We start from the raw sequence: 19,051 nt of genomic DNA on the forward strand, positions 1-19,051 counted from the left end.
TGATGGGTTGGACTTGATGATCTTGGAAGTCTTTTCTAACCTTGATGATGCTATGATTCTGTGCTTTTCCCCAGCTTGAAAAGTACCATCTTCTGTGACATGGTTCTGATCACTTATGCATCACTTTGTGGCATGGTTGGTGATGGTTTCCAACAGATGAAAATTGTTACCCTCAATTGATCATGAAATGAGTTGCATTGGCAAAAGCCACCACACTTTTCCCTTCATATTTTAGGTGATTTTTCACATCTTAACCAAGCATTCCAACAGCAACCCCATCCAGAAGCACTCAGGGGTCTGAGTCCAGCCTCCCTTGGGGATAAGCAAGCTGAGCTTCACAGGTAGCAATAACAGAAAGTTCTCTTCCCTCCGGGGCTGTCCCCATCATGAAGACACCATATCACCAATACAGTCGTGGGATGCTTATCCGGAAATGAAATCATGTTTTCACAGTGTACTCATTTCCTCTAAGCCATTTGGCCATCATGCACATCAGGTAGATTTCTATTGCCCAGCACAGAAATACAAGGTTTTGTGGGTTGTTTTTTTTTTCAGAGGCATTTAGAAGAAGAGAGATGCAACTTCATAGCTCCTATGCTTTGCTAGTTTTCCTTAAAATGAAGAACTGATGATGGTCCAAAAAAGTGAAATCAAATAATCATCTTTCCCCTGTCAAAATGCAGACAGGAAGGTCAGGGGCAGATAGGATTTCTTCTGCCTTCTTTACAACAAAGATGAAGAACCCCAGCTGAAACTCAAGTGAACTTTCCTTCAGGCTGCTGGGTGGGATCCTGTGCTGTTAAGGGGTGTGCTAGCTCAGAGAACTTCTCCTCCATCCTCTTTCTCTCTCTTAGTACGCATTAAATCCTTTTATCTCTGGGGCTCATGGCGTGAAAGGATCATTCTTTTCCTGCAGAAAGACATACTATATCTTTTGTGACCAATCTTCATGCTGAAGGGGTGCTGAGCATAATCCTGTCCTGTCTGCCTTTTATTGTTGTCAGCCTGTGGTTGCAGGGGTTTTCTCTCTTACGTTTCAATCAAATCCTATTCATTTCTTCTGCTGAGGACAGTCATCAGGCAGCATTGGCCACTAGCCCAGGAAAACGGGCTTATTACCAGTTATTACCCCCAGGTCCAACACAGAAATTTGGAACGAGTGAGGAGGAAGAGATAAAAAATATTGCTCAGAAGTCTAAAAGAGATACAAGGCATGGAAGGAAAACTGTGCCTCGTAGACTTGCATGCTCTTGCAGGTTGTTGTGTATTTATTCCTACTTGGAGATTAATATTTGCTAGGCTTCTGAAAAACTTGAAGCAGAGTCCCTGGACAAACAGCAGGTATTAAGCCCTGGGCAATAAAACTGCAGAAAGCTCTGCAGCCCAAGAACCACAGCAGCATCTGGCACCATATGTAACTGCAGTGAAAAAAAACAATTTAATTTAATGCAACAGGAGAGCAAAGGTAAATTTCACTGACAGATGAAGACACAAAAATCTGTAGGACAGATGTGGGGGTGTTTTCATGGGGGGACATTATCTTCTCTGAAAGAGTGGTTGGGCACTGGCAGAGGCTGCCCTGGGAGGTGGTGGAGTCCCCATCCCTGGAGGTGTTCAAGGAAAGGGCAGATGTGGCATTGGGGGATGTGGTTAGTGGGCAACATTGGTTGGACTACATGATCTTAGTGGTCTTTTCCAATCTTAATGCTTCTGTAATTCAGATAATATGAGCATAGATCCTCCGTGGAAGGAGGGTCTCACTCATCTGTAGCTGTGGAAGATACAGCAGCAGCCCAGATGAGCTAGTGTGGAGGCTAGAATGGAAATGGTACTTTCAGATCAAGTTTGGGATGGAAGATCTTTCACAAAGAAATTTCCAGTGTCCATTTGCTTCTGGGACAGGGATGGGTTATGAAAAGGAAGTAGCATTAGTGGGAGATTTCCTCCACCTTCCTTCCGACCCTTTCTTTATTTACAGCCCTTTTATATTTTATATTTAGAGTATGGATGTTTTTTCCCTTTGTCATCAAAGTTTCTGTCAGGCTTTTACAGCCTTATTTATGGGATAGATCCATTTTGTATCTAACTGGATGCCTGGTCTCCAGCTTAGAATCATAGAATCATAAGGGTTGGAAAAGATCTCTAAGGTCATCTAATCCAACCATCAACCCATTCCCACCATGCACACTAGCCATGTCCCTCAGTGCCACCTCTCCACACCTCTTGAGCACCTCCAGGAATGGTGATTCCATGAGTTCCCTCATCAGCCTTTTCCAATGCTTCACCATTCCTTCTGAGAATAATTTTTTCAAAATCCCCAGCCAGCACCCAGCACTGGTGTTTTGTTTCCTTTGCTATTTTTCTCCTAAAGATGGCAGTCAGTCTAATGGAAAATATGACTTCTCTCTGTAAATGGTCTTTACCTGCAGATGTGGTGGGAATGTTTCCTTACAAGCCCAGATTTTCCTAAAATAATTCACACTGCTGGTTTGCTCAGCTTACATCATGAAGGTGTTTTCAGAATGGCTGCTCCTGGTGGCTTGGCTTGGCAGGGTCTGTTCAGATTAGATTTTCCCAGTGGTATGAATCTCAAAAACTTGAGCTTCCATCAGATCTTGGAAGCATAACCAGTGCCGATAAACAGGCCATGGAAGAGAAGATGCCTTATCTGCATGCCAACACAGAGAAATGAAGCAGGTCTCTAGAGAGCAGCATCTAACCTTGCAAGTTTCCTGCTTTGGGCAGTTGGGAACAATATACAAGGAGGGGCATGGGGGAAAAAATAGCCTTCTTTTGTACTGTTGTCAAATGGAAGAAACACCCCAGAATCAGTTGGTTTCTTTTTACTGCAGACAGATGCACTGATGAAGTGACTCAGTGAAATCTGCATTTTCTGAAAGGTGGAAAATTGGTCGAGACTTTCCTGGGGTGAAATTGAGCAGGTGCCCAGAAATGGCAGTTCCATGTGCAATGGGGGAAGATTATCTCTGTGGCAGTGGATGGAGCTCCTGCTGTGATTACAAACAGAAAAACAGACCCGAATTTTATATCCAGTTTCATAGTGAATATACCACATTTCAGTGTTGCAGGATGTTGCTGCTGTTGGAGACTTGTCTTCTGTTAGGCAAGCTGTCCTTCAGAGCGTGCCCCTCAGAAACACTTTCATAACTTTAGAATTTAAATTACTCTTCAGAAATTAACTGCAGATCTCATTCTTTTTCATGGACAGCCCTCTTTGCATTGAGAACAAGTTTTGTACCCACCGAGGTAATGCCAGCTCTCAATAAAGGTCTTTGTAGCTTTCCTCAAAGAGTATGAAGTAATGACAAAAGTAGCATTTTTATGTGATGTTTCAGGGTGTACAAATGTGAGTTACTGAGGCTTTTTATAACAGTAAAAAAAAAACCAAAACAATAAGTTAAGCAAACAAGTAGTTGTAATTTGGTGACAGCTGATGTGAACATCCTTGAAATTAAAATTATGCAATTTTCCAAGTAAATGTGTTTTGTATTTAACTGCAAGATCTATCTAGTGTTGACCCACTCTTTCAGAATGAGTATAATAAATATGCTTTCCATAGATCTCCTTGCTCTTCCTTCTCATCCTCTGCTCTGTTTTCCACTGGATGCACTGATATCAGAATGTGGTTCTCACCAAGAATTTAGAAGGCATGAGTCAAGCCCTGAGTTAATGACTTATGGGTTCTGGTCAGCATTTGTTTTTGCAAATCATAGAATCATAGATATATAAAATACCTGTTTGGGGTGGAAACCAAGGGAAGTGTCCCTAATTCAAAGTTTGTCTTGGCCTTCCTGCTTTTCCCTAGGTGTCAGTTCTAAGGATAATGATACTGCTACAAATCTGGTCACAGCGAGCCCAGAAGAAAGTAAACAGATCACCACTGTTACAGTCACCACCAGCAAGGTGCAAGAGAGCAATTCTGCAAGTGAACCAAAAGGCACATCTCCCACCACTGCGATGTCCTCCACCACAGTTCAAGAGGCAGCCACTGCAAGCAAACCACATAACTCTTCAGCACCATCCGTCCCACCATCATCAATCACTGCCACCCAGAGGATCAGCACTACAAGCCCACAGGAAAACACACCATCCACTCCTGCATTGATACACACCTCAGTTCAAACCACCAAGACCACAGACAGACCAGATGACCCATCACATGCCTCAGTGGCATCAACCAACGCATCTCAGCAGGTCAGCTCTTCAGCCAGCCCCACAGCCCCAACAGCCACCTCTTCTGCCTCCTCCAGTGCTACACAGCAGAAGACGAGACCTCCAGACAGCTCAGAAAGCTTACTCACCAAACCCAGTGCAAGTCCTACTTCCACTCAAGTGACCAACCCTTCATCTGTCCCAGTAGTCTTAATGACTGCTGTCTCAGCATCTCCACACACAGCAGGCAGTGAAAGCTCTGCTGTGGACCAGTTGAGCAGCACTGTGTCGAGCTCTGGAGTCTTAGCAAGCAGCCTTGTAGTCAAGGACCACAGTGTCCCTCCTACTACATCTGCTACCAACCAGCATCAGCCTTCTCCCACTTCTCCAGTCCAGAAATGTGAACTTACCCCTCATACTGGATCCGTGTCCTCTACCAGCAGTAAAACATCTCTGTCTTCACCATCTGGTACCACAAAGAAGGCCACAGTCAAAACCGCCATGACAATTCCTACAGCAGGTATCAGAAGATTAAAACCGTGATTTCTTGGGTTGGGGAGCCCTTTGGTGGTCTTTTCCTTTGAGTAATCCATCCACCTCCCTGTCATTATGGGTTACTAACGCCTTGTCCAATTTTAGGACTGTCCAGCATAGCTGTTTCCATGACCACCAGTTGTTTATGTCCCTGTTGCCATCAGTGGAGACTGAGTCAGCAAAATTCAAGGCATGGATCATCTGATGAAATACTTTCAGATGGAGCAAGCTGTGCCCCAGCCACAGCTGACTGCAATGACTCGATCTCCAATGACTGCAAAAGGGAGCGATGGGTTCAGAAGTAGTGTGACATTGTTGAGTTGACAGCACCCCAAATGCTGAACACGGAAGAGCCTTAATAAAGCTGACAGCTTGGTGGGCATGCTCAGAAAATAAGCTTTAGATGACTAAGGAGATTTTGTGGTTAAACTCTGAGTCTGTAACCTCTAAGAACTCAGAGCAGTTGGTAGGATTTTTATCGCTGCTGCGGGGGTTTTGGCTGCTGACTTTGTAATAGCGCCCATGTGGTGTTTCGGATCCAGCTGAACACCAGTGGTGTGCTTTTTCTATACCTCCAGAGCTTTATGGAGTTATGTTAGTCCACAAATGTCTTGGCAAGGCACACTTCAAACATCCCTTTGGTATTTTGTCCTGTAGCATTTAAGGGAGGCAATCCCACTGTGGGAGCGTGAAGCTTTCAGACTTAGGTGGGATTGTGAGTTGAGCTCATCTGGCTGCACGCGGAAGCTTGTGATGGCACTGATACCCTTCATTATCCTCCTGTGGAGAACATATAGTTGACCCAGTTTCCAGTTACCTGCCACTCAAAAAAACCCATCTCCCTCAGCCCTCCAGATCCTCCATGTTGCCAGTATCACCAAATGGGTCATAGCCTCAAAGCAACACCTTTGACTTCCAAGCCATGTTTCAAGCGTTTTAGCAGCCAGGATAGGTGAAATGACTGTCTTTGCACAGAATACCTCAGGTTGGGTATGAGGAAAAATTTATTTTCAGAAGGAGTGGTGGGGCATTGGCACAGGCTGCCCAGGGAGGTGATGGAGTCACTGTCCCTGGAGGTGCTCAGGAAACATGGAGATGTGGTACTGAGAGGCATGGGTTAGTGAGCATGGTGGGGATGGGTTGATGGTTGGTCTTCATGACCTTACTGGTCTTTCCAATCTTAATGACTCTGATTCCATGATTCTTTGATTCTTTCCTCTCAGCCTCCATAGAATGGTTCTGCATTATAGGGTGAACTATGAAATTGTATTGATTCAAATTTGGCCTCAAACAGTGAGCATGAAAAGGTTAAGAAATCTTTGCATTCTACAGTCAGGTGGGAGAATGCATCACAAATACATGTTTTTGAAGTTAATCCACTCCTAGAGCCTCTAGAAGGTGTGCAGGGAGAAAAGTGTCCCTCATCTTTGCTGTAATAAAGGCAGGACTCCCCAAAACAGTGAGGCTGTAAATAGGACATAGCATTTAAATTCTCATTGTCACAATTTAAGAAAACAAGGATGCAAATCCTTAAACAGATCTGGGAAGTCAGAGACTGCTGTTTTCCTTGCACTATTCCCATTGCACAAGAAATCATAAGATGCTATAGCAATCAAAAGGACTACAGACTGAACTCTGTTAGCTGGGTTCAGCCTCTCACCAATGGAGCTGTGTCAGCTGTATCCTTTATACTGTCTCATTGACTGTCTGCTTTTTTTTTTTTTTTTCCCCTGTATATTGGAGACCCAGCATACACAAGCCAAGGAGACAGATCTGTGACACACAAACCTGGAGTTACTGCTCAGAGCCCCACCAGTGCACCACCACCAGCACCAACCCTTGGAGGCCAGATGGAGAGCAAGAGGCCTGACCAGTCACACCTGAATGTGTCTCTCCAAAATGAGGTAATGTGACCTACGGAAAGGTGGGCACTTCCTAATGTCCAGAACAAAGCTAAAAAGGGCACTGAGTCTTCCTGAATGGCCTCTGTTGAGTTGGGAGCTTGATCAGGCTGTTCCCTGGAGAGTGGTGGCGAGGCACGTCTGTGCAAATAATCTTTTTTGGGTGGGATCTCATAGCAGGGAGCTGCATTTTATCCCCAGATTACACTGATTTTTAGCTGGAATTGCATGCAGATGTAAAACTGCAGCTCACCTCGCTGTATGTGCCTGTTTCAGAGAGAGATCTGTCTTGTGAAACAGAAGGTAGCAAAATAAGAATGGATAAAGCCTTCCTTCACATAGCTTTCCAGAGACATGGAAGATGGAGGTGAAAGGAGCTCTGGGTGCTGAATAGGGAAGAACAGAAATTTGGAAAGAGAAGTGTAATGGAGGGCAGGATTTGCCTTGAGGTGGACTAGAACATGATGAGAGGGCAAAGACTGCAATTCAGCGTAAACCCCACATGGATAATAAAAGCAGAAAATGGCTTGGTAAGGGCAGGGCAGTCTAAAAATGCAAGCCAGAACAATGAAAGATTCCAGTGCTAGAGGGGAGGGAAAGGGATCCTGTTTCTAAATGTTCATTATTTGTAGGGTGGAACTGCATCATGGCTCACATGCATGGATCTTCCTCCTGCCCACGCTAATTCCCAGTTTGTACTGCAAATGCTAAACCTATTTTGGGAAACGTATTAGCAGATGTACTCCAGGCAACCCTTTGAATTACCCAGGAGAACTCTTATCACACGAAATGGTTGAGTGGAGGAATACAGGACCTTATTTATTTTGATAAAGCAGATCAGAGCTTTTGTTGAGTTGTCTTATGGTTTTATCAGTGGTGGACTGTCCTTCAGCCTACAGCAGTGATCTGACAGTTGCTTTTCTTCTGTCTTTCCAGGTGATTTGTGAAGACCAAATACAAGAGATGTGGCCCATCATGAATCTGAAAGAAGCAAAAACTTGTGTAAGTGTGGGTTCCATTTGTTTTCTTCTGCAGGGCAAGCAGCTGGGGCTGCTGACAGAGATCAGCTTATAACCTGCAGCACTCTTAAGCATGTGAGCCTACAGAGATGACACTAATTGCTTCTAAATATGCAAATATTTCGGGGATGTAAAATGGTAAATGCAAACCTACATCCAGCAGTATCTCTCAGTGGGAGATGTGACCAAAGCAGATTTCCGTGCCTTGTTCAAGGGGAGGGACTCACTCAGCCATGTCTCAGAGAAGAGAATGAGAAGTTCTAGAAGGTGAAACCATCGCTCTTCAAGAGCTAATGGGGAAGCTCTGCCTTTGACTTCAGAGGGGCCAGAAGTTCTTCCCCAAATCCCAAAGCATTTGAGGGTGGCTTGAGCTGCAGAGCAACCAGGAAACACAGCAGCCAGGATGCTGGGGCTTGATTGGTTCTTTGATACTAAATCAACTCTCAGAAAATATGAAGATAATCAAGAAGTTCTTTTTCATTTGTTTCAAACCCTCTCTGGGAGCAGCGAGTGGTTAACTGTAGTTCCAAGGTGAGGGAAAGGCGAACCCAACCCAAGAGCAGACACAAGACTCCTTATCCTGGAGGTTGTCCACTGCTGGCTTTTCTGATGAATACCCACCTGCAAAAGTATTCTTGTGGGAACGACAGGTTTATTGTAATAGATGGGATTAGATGGAATGGTTAGGTAGCATTTTTGAGTAGATTGAAGTTTTAGCTTTATGGTAAAGAGCAAGAGCAAATGCCAAATCTTGACTTCTCAGAAGGAGTGTTGGACATTGGCAGAGGCTGCCCAGCAAGGTGGTGGAGTCACCATCCCTGGAGCTGCTCATGAACACGGCAGATGTGGCACTGAGGGACATGGTTAGTGGGCATGGTGGGGGATGGGTTGATGGTTGACCTTAGTTTTTCCAACCATAATGATTCTATGGTGTTGCACCAGTAAGCAGTGGGGTTAGTGGACATCACAGCTTGGCATTCTCCATGCTTGCTGGTGAGCCAGCAAGTCTGCTGCACTGCTTTCCTTGGTTCCTCTGGGTATAATAACCATCAGAAATGGTGTTAGTGCTAAATGCCTCTTGAAACAGCTGCTGAAGGACTGCAAGGGTGCATCCTCCCATAGCATCCTTCTCTGCTGCCAAAACACCTCCCAACTGTCCACTTCCCATTCGGCAAATTCATGAAAGCTCTGCTACATTTTGTGCCTCCCAAGCTGAGCAGATATCAGAAATGGCACTATCTGGCTTCCCTGCTTTGTAGGCCCAGTAAATGAGTCTGTAATCAAAGCTTGAGAGCAAAGTGAAAGAATCTTTTGCATTTTGCAGCCCGTGGGAAAACAGGAAAATGTGCACTATAAGGAGAAGTGTTCCAGAAATGGCTCAAATCCTGGTTTCTAAGATCGAGCCAGCACTGGGAATGCACTGTGCTGAAAGCTCGGCTCATGAGGAGCTGGGCAAAGTGAGAGCAATGCAGGGATAGGGAATGTGTCCATGTCACACCTGGCAGCAAAGGTGGCATTGCAGACCTCCCTTGTGCCCCTGTGGCATCAGCAGTGGGGCAAGGAGGGACCCTGGCAAAAGGCTGGGAATCAAAGCGCTGCACTGTGGTTTCTCCAGCTGCAATAAATTCAGAAATAACTCAAAATAATCACAGAATCGTAGAATGTTCCAGGTTGGAAGAGACCCACACTGACCATTGAGTCAAATTCGTGGCTCCAGGCAGCAGCACCCAAAATCCAAACCCTATGTTGGAAGGCACTGTCCAAATGCTCCTTGAGCTCCAGCAGAGCAGAGCCGTGCCCTCTGCCCTGGGGAGCAGATACACAGTTGGTACATGCAGTTGAGCAGAAAGTTTTTTACAGGTTGGTTGCTTCCCAGCATCCTTCCTCTTCGGATAATGCTTTTAACCAGTGCTGAACATTTAGGTCCAGATTGTTCCATACTCCCTGTTAACCCTTTCTTGTTTCTTTCATGACAGCAGGATCTTAACGAGTTTCCTAATCAGACTCAATAGCTCCATGCCTTGTTTTACATAGGTGATATTTCCAGTGTTCTGCTCGTGTCATAGAATCATAGAATTGTTTGAATTGGAAGTGATCCTTAAGGATCATCTTGTCCAAATCCTCTGCAATGAACAGGGATACCTACAGCTTGATCAGGCTGCTCAGAGCCTCATCCAGCCTGACCCTGAATATCTTCAGGGATGGGGCATCTGCCATATCTCTGAGCAATCTGTTCCAGTGCTTCACTGCTCTTATTGTAAAAAAAATCTGCAGCTGGCTTTCTGTTGGCTGCTTGGGTGCCCTGTTCCTCATCTCAATCTATTAGATGGAGTAGGAGGTGACAGTGCTAGAGGTGACCTGGAGATGGTGATCAGCTCCAGCTGAGCCACACAACCCTATGGGAACCTCGCAGGGAGGTCACAGACTCCTCCATCACATTCCCAAGCTGGCATGTGCCCAGTGAGTGGATTTGGAGCATGCTGGGAACACAAAGCCACTGTGAGACCTCCCAAAATCTATCTTCCACCTCCAGGCTGGGGACAACAGGACAGTCCCCAAGCCATTGAGGCTCCAAGTGAGGTCATGCCCCAGCTGTCGGGACAGGTTTGTTGACACAAGTGCCATTACCTCACTCAGGGATGTTGGTTTTAGGTCCCTGCCAGTGTGGGAACCGGATCTGCACTGCTCGGCAGCGCCTCTCAACTCCAGCCAAGGAATGCGAGCGGCTCCAGAATGGAGAGAGCGTGGGGCTGGGGCATCCCTATGGCTTGCCATGGCCCCTTGCCATGCTCTGAGATGGGAAAGGGCAAATCCCTCGCAAAACCCCTATGGAGGGGTTTAACATCCAGCAGCGTGGTGCTCATCACGCTTTGATTGCAGGAGTTTGAGTCCCCCCATCTCAAAAAAAAAAAGAGCATTGTAAATGTCTTATGTGTAGGGTGATATGAGGAGTGATAGGGTGCTCAGGTGCAGGGGAGAGACAGAGAAAAGCCCCAGAAAATACAGCTGCAGGGAGGCAGCAGAAGGTTTTAAGGCTGGTGCCAAAGAGAAAGTGTAGGGAATGGGGAACTGCAGGATGTGCATAGTGTAGGAGCACAACCCAGCGTCCAGAGAGATACAAAACACTGCTCCCAGTGAGCTTAGTCTTCTCCCTCTCCTGCTTCCTCATCCTGCCACTTGCAACTTTTTCCCAGTGCTGGTGGGTTTCCAGCTGGGTCAGTGCAGGAAAAGAGAAGTTTTTCCCCTGCAAAGCCAAAGGGCAGGTGAGGGGCAGCTGCAATTCCCAGGATGGTTGGGGTTTGCTCCTTCTGGAAGCTTGTTCCAGTAAGGTGTGCATGGATAATTGCTGCATGCAGGATATTTGCATGCAGGATCTGTGCACACAGTTGTTGCATGTGTTGGACATACACACAAAGGATCTCTGCATATAGGACCTGTGCATGCAGCTCCTGTGCATGCAGTATATGTATGCACATCGGAACTATGCATGCAATGCCTGTGTATGCAGAATCTTTCATACAGTTTCTCTGCTTGTCAGACCTGTGCACACAGGATTTGTGCACGTAGGAGTTGTGCATGCAGCAACAGTGCCTACAGGAGCTGTGCATGCATGATCTGTGCATGCAAGAAGCCATGCATGCACATAGAAGCTATGCATGCTGTTGTACAGCTCCTGTGCAGGATCTGTGCATGCAGGCAGCTAAGCATTTACACCTTCTTTATTGAGCTTCTAGCTGTTGGAGGACATTGAACAGGTGCAAAGAGCCTCAGGATCATCCCACTGGGGCTGTGGACTCCATCCACCCCTCCACCTTCATCCCTCCAGTACTTCCCCAGGCTCACCTCTCCAGGGATGGTCCTATTTGACAGAAACAAAATCTTTTCTCTTGTCTCCGTAGGCAAAACTGAACTATGGGGTATCCTTGAAGGGCAGAAATGCAGGTGGTGGGAAGGCTGCAGATGCCCTTAGGGCATGACAGCCCCATCCCATTCCCGTTGCAGCCTCAGCCTCCACACCCCACTTCCCCTGGGGACCTGCTATTCCTGGAACACCAAAAGCTGCGGCTCTCAGATAAGGGCCCCATAAAGGAACGGCAGCCAAGAGCTCGGCTTTTTGTAAAGAAACAACTTTTGAACTTTTCCTGTTCCCTGGGAAGGCCAGCAGCAAGCGGATAGGGAGGGGGGTGGCCACAGCATCCTATGTTGGGATCTCAAGTAGTACCATGGGGGGTCATTTAGACTCGACATTAGAAAGAATTTTTCTTCATGGAGAGTGCTCATGCACTGGGATGGGTCTGGCCAGGAAAGCAGGCATTCTTGGAAGTGGATGTGACACTAAGGAACGTGATATTCTGTATTCTGATGGGACTCTCTTAGTCAAATTGATGGTTGGACTTGATGGTCTTGAAGGTCTTTCCCTTCTTCAGTGACACTATAATCCCCAGCTACCCTGGGGAAGGGATGTGATGCTTTGGGGTGCTGGGTGTGGGCAGCTGTGCCAACCCCCTGTTGTCACCACAGGACGACTGGAAGAATGCCAGTGCCAATGAGTTCTTCTTCGAGTTCTTCTGCTCAGGCAGGCAGCACGCATTCGACAGCAAGAGGGACAGGTGCACGGTGACACTGGCCTCCTCCGATCCTCAGCGCTGGGCTGTGCACGCCACTGTGCATCGTGAGTATGGGTCCATGTCCTGCCCAGGGGGATAGGGTGGGATGAGAGTTGGAGACACGGTTGTGATACCAGATGGAGGTCCAGTGAGGTCTACCAGAGGTTGGGTGAGGGTCACCTTTCCTTGGGTTGCCTCTTCTCACTGGTTCAAGCTTGGACATTTCTCCCATGGCTCCTTTGGAGAGATCTCCAGGAACAACTTTGGTCATCAGGGCTGTCCCCTGGCCAAAGAGATCCCAGCTCCTTGAATAGCTTTAGAGAGCCCTGAAGGCTTGGCTCCATCCCCACACAGCTCTGTCTGCCTCTTCCATTGAGCAGGAACTGGTGCCACAACCTTTTCCCTCTCCACTTGTGTCTTCCCCCAGGCTTTCTGGACCCTGAAGCAGTCTTTGAAGACCTGAAAGAAAAGAGGAATGAGTTACAGAAGGTAGGAAGGTCCCCAGGATCAACGCGGGGGATGTCCTCACAGAAGGGTGGCATGGGGTGGCTATCCTTCCCATCCAGGGAGCCTCCTTGGAGCCTGACCCACTTCTCCCCTGACAGCTTGGCATCACCAACGTCACCTACCTCAACCAGGAGATGGAGGAGGAGATCAAGGATCAGTTCAGCACGCCCCTCATTATCACCATTATCACCCTGGCTGGCTCCCTGCTGCTCGTCGCAGCCATCTACGGCTGCTGTCACCAACGTTTCTCCCAAAAGAAGAGCCAGGTATGGTGGGATTGGGTGGGATGAGCATCCCAAAACCTCCTTATCCCAGAGAAGATAAAGACCATCAGGTCTTCACCTCTGCTGGTGGAAGATGTCCTGGCTCACTGTGCTGGCACCACCTTTGAGTATCACTCAAGGGGCTACAGTGCAGCATCACAGTGTAATGATGCCTGAGTGCTGCAGTTGCTTTAAGGTTGCCCTTTTGGGGTGCTGACAGAGCATCAGCCATGGTGCAAATCAGGAGAATGAGGGGCAGGTGGTGCACGAGTATAGGAGTGAGCAGCAGCCATCCCTGCTGCCTCCAGGCCAGCTGAGCAACATCTTTGGGTCACAGTGTACTTTTGAGGAAAAAGGCTTCCTCAGCCCAAATCCTACCTTCAAAGCCATCCATTCTTCCCCTTCGCTCCCCAAAAATACCCAAAATATTTGTCACAAAAATGAATGTGGCACGAAGGGACGTAGTTTAGCAGTGGGACTTGATAGGTCAGGTTGATGATCTCGAAGGTCTTTTCCAGCCTAGATGATTCTATGAAAAATGCCTTTGGGAGCCAGGGAGGACATCAGAAGGGCATCGACACCATGTGCTGCAGTCCTGGAGGAGCAGGCAGCAACGTGATGCTCTTGGTCCATAGTGTTCATAGAGCAGAAAGAAATTGGGTGTTTTTAGTGACTGGGAGGCATGTCTTTAAGTAATGCGGAGCAGAGAGACAGGTACGAGCAGCAACTGGCCATAGAGATAGGGAGCAAAACTGAAGCAAGCCATGCAGTTTCTTTGGTGCATTGACGGCCTCTTGCTCAGAGCATGGGAAAAGATCTTTTTCTGACCAATTACAAAAGTATTTTAGGAAGTCAAAAGCATTTCTCCATTTTGCATTTGATTTTGGACGTTTTCTTCCTCTTTTTGTTTGTTTTCCTTCTGCTTCTTTTCAAGAATGACTTGAAAGTTTTGTTCTGTTTTGTTTTCTCTCTCTTTTTTTTTTTTTTTTTCCTTTTATTTTTCTCCCTTCCCCTTTTTAAACCCCCTCCCACCCTAACTCTTGTTTCACCTGGGAAATAACCAGCACATCCACCCTGATCTCCCCGGGTTTGATGATGGACGTGCCATCCTGATCTTTAATGTGAGTGCAATGAAACGCAGGGAGCGGACGGGCGGGCACCGCATCCATTACCCCCTTTCAGCTCTCCCCCCTCCGCAGTGGTCAGCAGCTTTTAACAGGACTAAAGCCTACTAAAGCTTGGGAGCCCCCCACCACTTTGCTGCACGTGCTGTGCCGCAGGAGGGAGAAAGAGCTGCCCCAGCATCCCTCTATACCAGGGGTGCTGTACCAGCATCCTCCCACATCTCGAGGGCTCCAGTGACCCCTCTGCTTCTGAGCATCCCTCTGGCTCCGCCGTCCCCTCCTGCAGTGCCTGCTAGCTCCCAGCCCTGTGGTTCTGCTGCTCTATCCTTTTCCTTCTCCCCCTTCCAAGGATTTCCTCCCACACCCAGCTCCCAGCATTTGTTAGGAGCAGTTAAATAAATCAACTGTAAAGCCAGGAGGATTTTCACAGGAATGCAAACAGAGAGCCCTAGGAAAAGGGACAACGTAGGAGTGCAGCTCCTCTATAAATCACTGTGGGGTGGGAATGAGTCGCTGCAGTGAATGCAACATTGGGATGAGGTAGGGATGTTGCTCACACTGGAGATGAAAAGGGAGCCTCTGTGGGGCTTAGGTGCAGCATGGAATAGCATGGCTCTGAGCACCAAGTGATTCATTGCCTGATTGACCACTCCCAGGAGTGGAGACAGCCCAGCCACAAGTGTGCTTTGGGATATGGATGGATAAATGAAAACTGGTTTCTATCTGGAGCTCCAGGATAGGGCGTGGAGTTGATGCTGATCTGGAATGAATGAGCCAGCACAATCTGCAAGCTGGGAGCTGCTACGGGCTGAAGAGGAGAGTAAAAATCAAGCAATTAAAGAGAAACAAGGGTGCAGAGGGGGAGCTGGGGAGGCAGAAATATGGATGCAGAGTTGAGGCAAGCCAAGAATGCTCTGCCTCTGGTGCCGACCTCCTTCTAGGGGGTGATGTGGGGACACAACCCCATGACCAGACAACTGAGAGGCTTTCTGCACTTCTCTGGCTGCTCCTTCCTCTTCCCACCATCAGCAGTCTTTGTTTCCATCCAGCTCCTTGCTCCCACCTTGCTGACTGCAGCCTCAAAATCAGCATGGAGTCTCTCTCTACATGTGGTTTTAAACATCCATACATGTTGCAGCCTCATCAGGCTGGGAGGTATGAATGCTGTGCATATGGCACAGCCAAGCTCTTCCTTATTGGGGTTTTTGGGTTTTCTTTCCTCACAGCAGCGCCTGACAGAGGAGCTACAGACAATGGAGAATGGCTACCATGATAACCCCACACTGGAGGTGATGGAAACGGGCTCTGAAATGCAGGAGAAGAAGGTGAACCTTAACGGGGAGTTGGGGGACAGCTGGATCGTTCCTCTTGACACCATCATGAAAGAGGACCTAGAGGAAGAGGAGGACACGCATTTATAGGGTGCAGTATTTGAGCAAGCAAAAAACAACCCCCTGAAACACCTAATCCCTTTCCCTAAAAAAGCAGAAAACAAACATGACCCTCCCATACACATACACAACTCCGAAAGAAGGCAGAATTTCCGACAAACCCCAGAAGACCCCTTGTGAGTAATCACAGTCACCACATGGGGTGAAGGATGGAAGAGAAGGACATGAGAAGATACCTCCATGGCACATCACCAACACAACACAGTGGCCACATCCATTCCAGCAGCTCTGTCACCCATGGGTGCTCCTGGGGACCTGTCCAGCAGATTGGCCAATCCTAGCAGGGATGGCTTTGCTGCTCTGCTGTCTCCAAACAGGGATGCTTGAGGCTTTCTAGCAGCAGGGATGCTGTATCCCCTCCCATTTCCTACCTGAGTGCATACTCCAGCTTCCAAGTGACTCAAAAAGTAAAATGAAATGTAATTAGGATGGGAGAGGGAGCACAGCTCCTGATAGCGAGCTGGCACCTGGCAGCTAGAGCTAGAAAAATCCTCCGGCCCATGCTGTTTAATCATCATCCTCCTCCCCTACAGCTCCCTTGCAAAACACCCTGGGACTGAGCAGAAAGAGCTGGAACACTCCATTTCCTCCTTTCTTATCCACTTTCCATACTCACCCAACTGCTGTTTAAAAATGCACACTGGCCACACCTTGTGGCATAAGCAAATGCATGCATCCAGGCATGGCTGGACTGGGGGTGTTGAGGCCAAATCCCACACTGCCTTTATCAGCCCCACAAAGGGCTGGGGCAGGTTCTGGTTACAGACCAGGAGAGGTGAAGGGAATAGTGCAGCACCTTCCAATGAGAGGGAGAGGACAAGGTGTCAATCCTTGATTTTGTATCTCCAAGGAAGTGTTTAATGAGACAAAGACCAACAAAATGCTGTTGGTGGTTTTGGCTGTAAAGGAGCCCAGCTGTAACACAGACCAGTTCTATGGTTGCATTTACCTTTAGAAGCATCTGATCACCTTCCAGTAGTGCTGCAGCACACCCGTTTTCTCCCGAGGCGGATGCTGATGTGTACAGTGATGTTTTGTTCTGGCAGGGAATTCTGTGGTCATGTACTCCTGTGCTAACTACAGAAATGATACAAGAGCAGCAGAGGTGTGAGCCAGGTAGCTTGGCTGCAGTCAGAGTTTTCCATCCGTTCAGCCCTTGGTGTTTCCTCTCCATGAGGTTTGTGACCTCATCCTGAAGGTTTTCTTCTTCAGAAGTACTTAAAATAGCAGGGATCTGTGAAGAAGCCTCCAGCAAGGCTCTTACTGAACTTTGGTCTCCTGTCAAGGTCTCCCTTTGTGGTAAATCTTCAAAGGGGAAAAAAAATAGGAGCAGAAAATGGCTGGACTAAGGCTATTTGTGGTTTTCCCCTTCCTGCCACAGTTCCTCAGTGGCTCTAGAAGGAGAGTTTCACAGCAGGCAATCTGGCGTGGAAGGGACCTGAAGTCCCTTGGATGAGGGCATCTCCTGGATCTCATGCATCAGCACAGCACGCTGAGGTTGGAACAAACCTCTTGGTCCATCTGGTCTAATCCCTGCACCAGCAGGGACAACCAGAGCTCTGCCTAGGACCACATCCAGGTGGGTTTGAAGATCTTCAAGGAGGGAGAAATGCTGACATTGAGGTGCTGTGCAGCAAATCCGCAGTGGTCCTGGTGAGACAGAGGAGCTCCAGGTCAATGCAATGGAGGAGCCATTCCCAAGGCTGTCCCAGAAGATGGGTAAAGATAAAGAGGTGAGGAGAAATGACAACATTGGCAAAAAACTGCTCTAGTCTATCAGAGTTGCTCACAAATAGAGTGGTCAGAGCAGCTTGCTCAGCCCCAGGACAGAAGCTGGAAGAAGATTCATCTTCTACAGGCCAGCTATTTTCCTTCTCTCCCACACTGAAGGACATAGTTGAAAGTGTTCAAGCCTAACTATTTTTGTATGTAAATATTACTGCTATTCATTAGCAATGTATTCCGCACATTTCACTTATCTGTGCACTGCACTACGGGGAAGCAATTTTGGAGGGGGAAAATTAAATAAAAAAAAGATTTAAAAAAAAAAAAAAGGTTAAAAAAACTAAAGGCCTGTCTGGTAGGGGATTGCAACTCAGCGTATAGCAGGAGAACATCTAATGAAGCTACTTGGATAACCCCATGCTGCTGCATGTCAGCATCATGTTAACGTTGGCAAATTGGTCTTGAGGTGGGCAGCAGCATGTTCAGCCTTAAGGAACCACTCTAGTTGTAATGCTTTTGGAAGCATGTTGCTTCCCAGCTGTCCAGGATGGGTCTTTGGACTCATATTTCTGTCTTTAGCATAAAATAAAAGCAGTACGTGCCTAAGATCCCCTTCCAGTGAAGAGATGCCAAAGTGCTTTAATGAATCAGGTCCAAAGACTTTCCCAGAGAACCCTACGAAGGCTTGAGATCAAGCAACCTTAAATCTTTCAGAGCAGAGACTGGTGGAGATATTAACTGCTCAACAAGTGCTTACAGTGATTTATATTTGAATAGGAATTGTACATTTATTTATTTTTCCAGACACCATATTTTTAAACCACTAATATTTTATAGTAGATTTTCCTTCCCCTATTTAAAGAACTATTTCCTTGGGAAAAAAAAAATAATAAAGTTTTTATGTTGATAACATTCTTTTTGCAAAAAAAAAAATAAAAAATGAAACATCAGGTAGGAAATGCAGCATCTTCAGCCTTAATACTTCCCTTCATAGACTTGTAGCCATAACTGTTAGACCAAAAAGAAGGATTTACCCATGCATTTCCTCCCTGCCCCTCTCCTCTTCCCCAAAATAGCTTTAACACCCAATATGCTGTACAAGGACTATTACTCTTACCTTTTGGTAAGACTTTTGTAAGCAGTTCAGATGTTCTTGCAAGAGACTTTTCTATTTGCAGATTCACAAGGAGCATGTAAATACTTTAGGACCATTTATCTCCCACTCACAGTGCCATGACCCAACCGAGCAGGTTGATGCTGTGACTTGCCTACAGCCGAAGATAATAACCCACAATGGGCTGCAGAAGGAGAACCTATTTCCCAAGGCAGCTCTCCATTGAACCTTGCAAATATTGTAGAGCTCTCGTGTACTGTATAGCAGCATCTCTCGTGGGGACAGGAGTCTGATTTACACTGGAATTTAATGAGGAAAACTGGATTGTAGAGATTATTCTTGCATTTTCCTACAAATATATTTTGAAAGCATCATGTATTTCTGTCAATAAACATTCGTATGTAAAAGATTGATTTCTTGGCTGAGTGGAAGATGTGTTGTGAGGGGAAGCAAAGCTTGTGCTCAAGAGCCATAACCAGTTACATGCATAACCATGCCTGAGCTTGTTTGGAAACCCAGCATAGGCATTGCACGGTCCTGTTGGCAACAGCGTTTAAAAACTTTTGGGGAGGGAAGGAGAAAAGCCTGCCCAGACCTTCAGATACCCAGCTCTGTAAGAGTTTCTGTTTCCGT

The 19,051-nt window shown here is 47.0% G+C and overlaps 1 protein-coding gene across 3 annotated transcripts in view; it reads left to right on the forward strand.

Annotated features, from left to right (window-relative positions):
* PODXL (podocalyxin like) overlaps nt 1-18,831 on the forward strand; it is a 40,453-nt gene extending 21,622 nt beyond the window's left edge. Inside the window, exons 2-9 of one of the 3 annotated variants that reach the window (XM_010712988.3) lie at nt 3,827-4,693; nt 6,451-6,611; nt 7,545-7,610; nt 12,149-12,299; nt 12,662-12,723; nt 12,840-13,007; nt 14,069-14,125; nt 15,358-18,831. In XM_010712988.3, coding sequence (XP_010711290.1) covers nt 3,827-4,693; nt 6,451-6,611; nt 7,545-7,610; nt 12,149-12,299; nt 12,662-12,723; nt 12,840-13,007; nt 14,069-14,125; nt 15,358-15,549 — 1,724 coding nt within the window. In that variant the 3' untranslated portion in view covers nt 15,550-18,831. Of the gene's footprint in view, nt 1-3,826; nt 4,694-6,450; nt 6,612-7,544; nt 7,611-12,148; nt 12,300-12,661; nt 12,724-12,839; nt 13,008-14,068; nt 14,126-15,354 lie in introns of all 3 variants that reach the window. The other 2 variants (XM_010713057.3, XM_010713198.3) reach the window with 2 other exon arrangements.
* Nucleotides 18,832-19,051: the final 220 nt, after the last annotated feature.

The sequence above is a fragment of the Meleagris gallopavo genome, chromosome 1 (assembly GCF_905368555.1).
Source record: "Meleagris gallopavo chromosome 1, MGAL_WU_HG_1.1, whole genome shotgun sequence".
In the NCBI taxonomy this organism is placed as follows: Eukaryota; Metazoa; Chordata; class Aves; order Galliformes; family Phasianidae; genus Meleagris; species Meleagris gallopavo.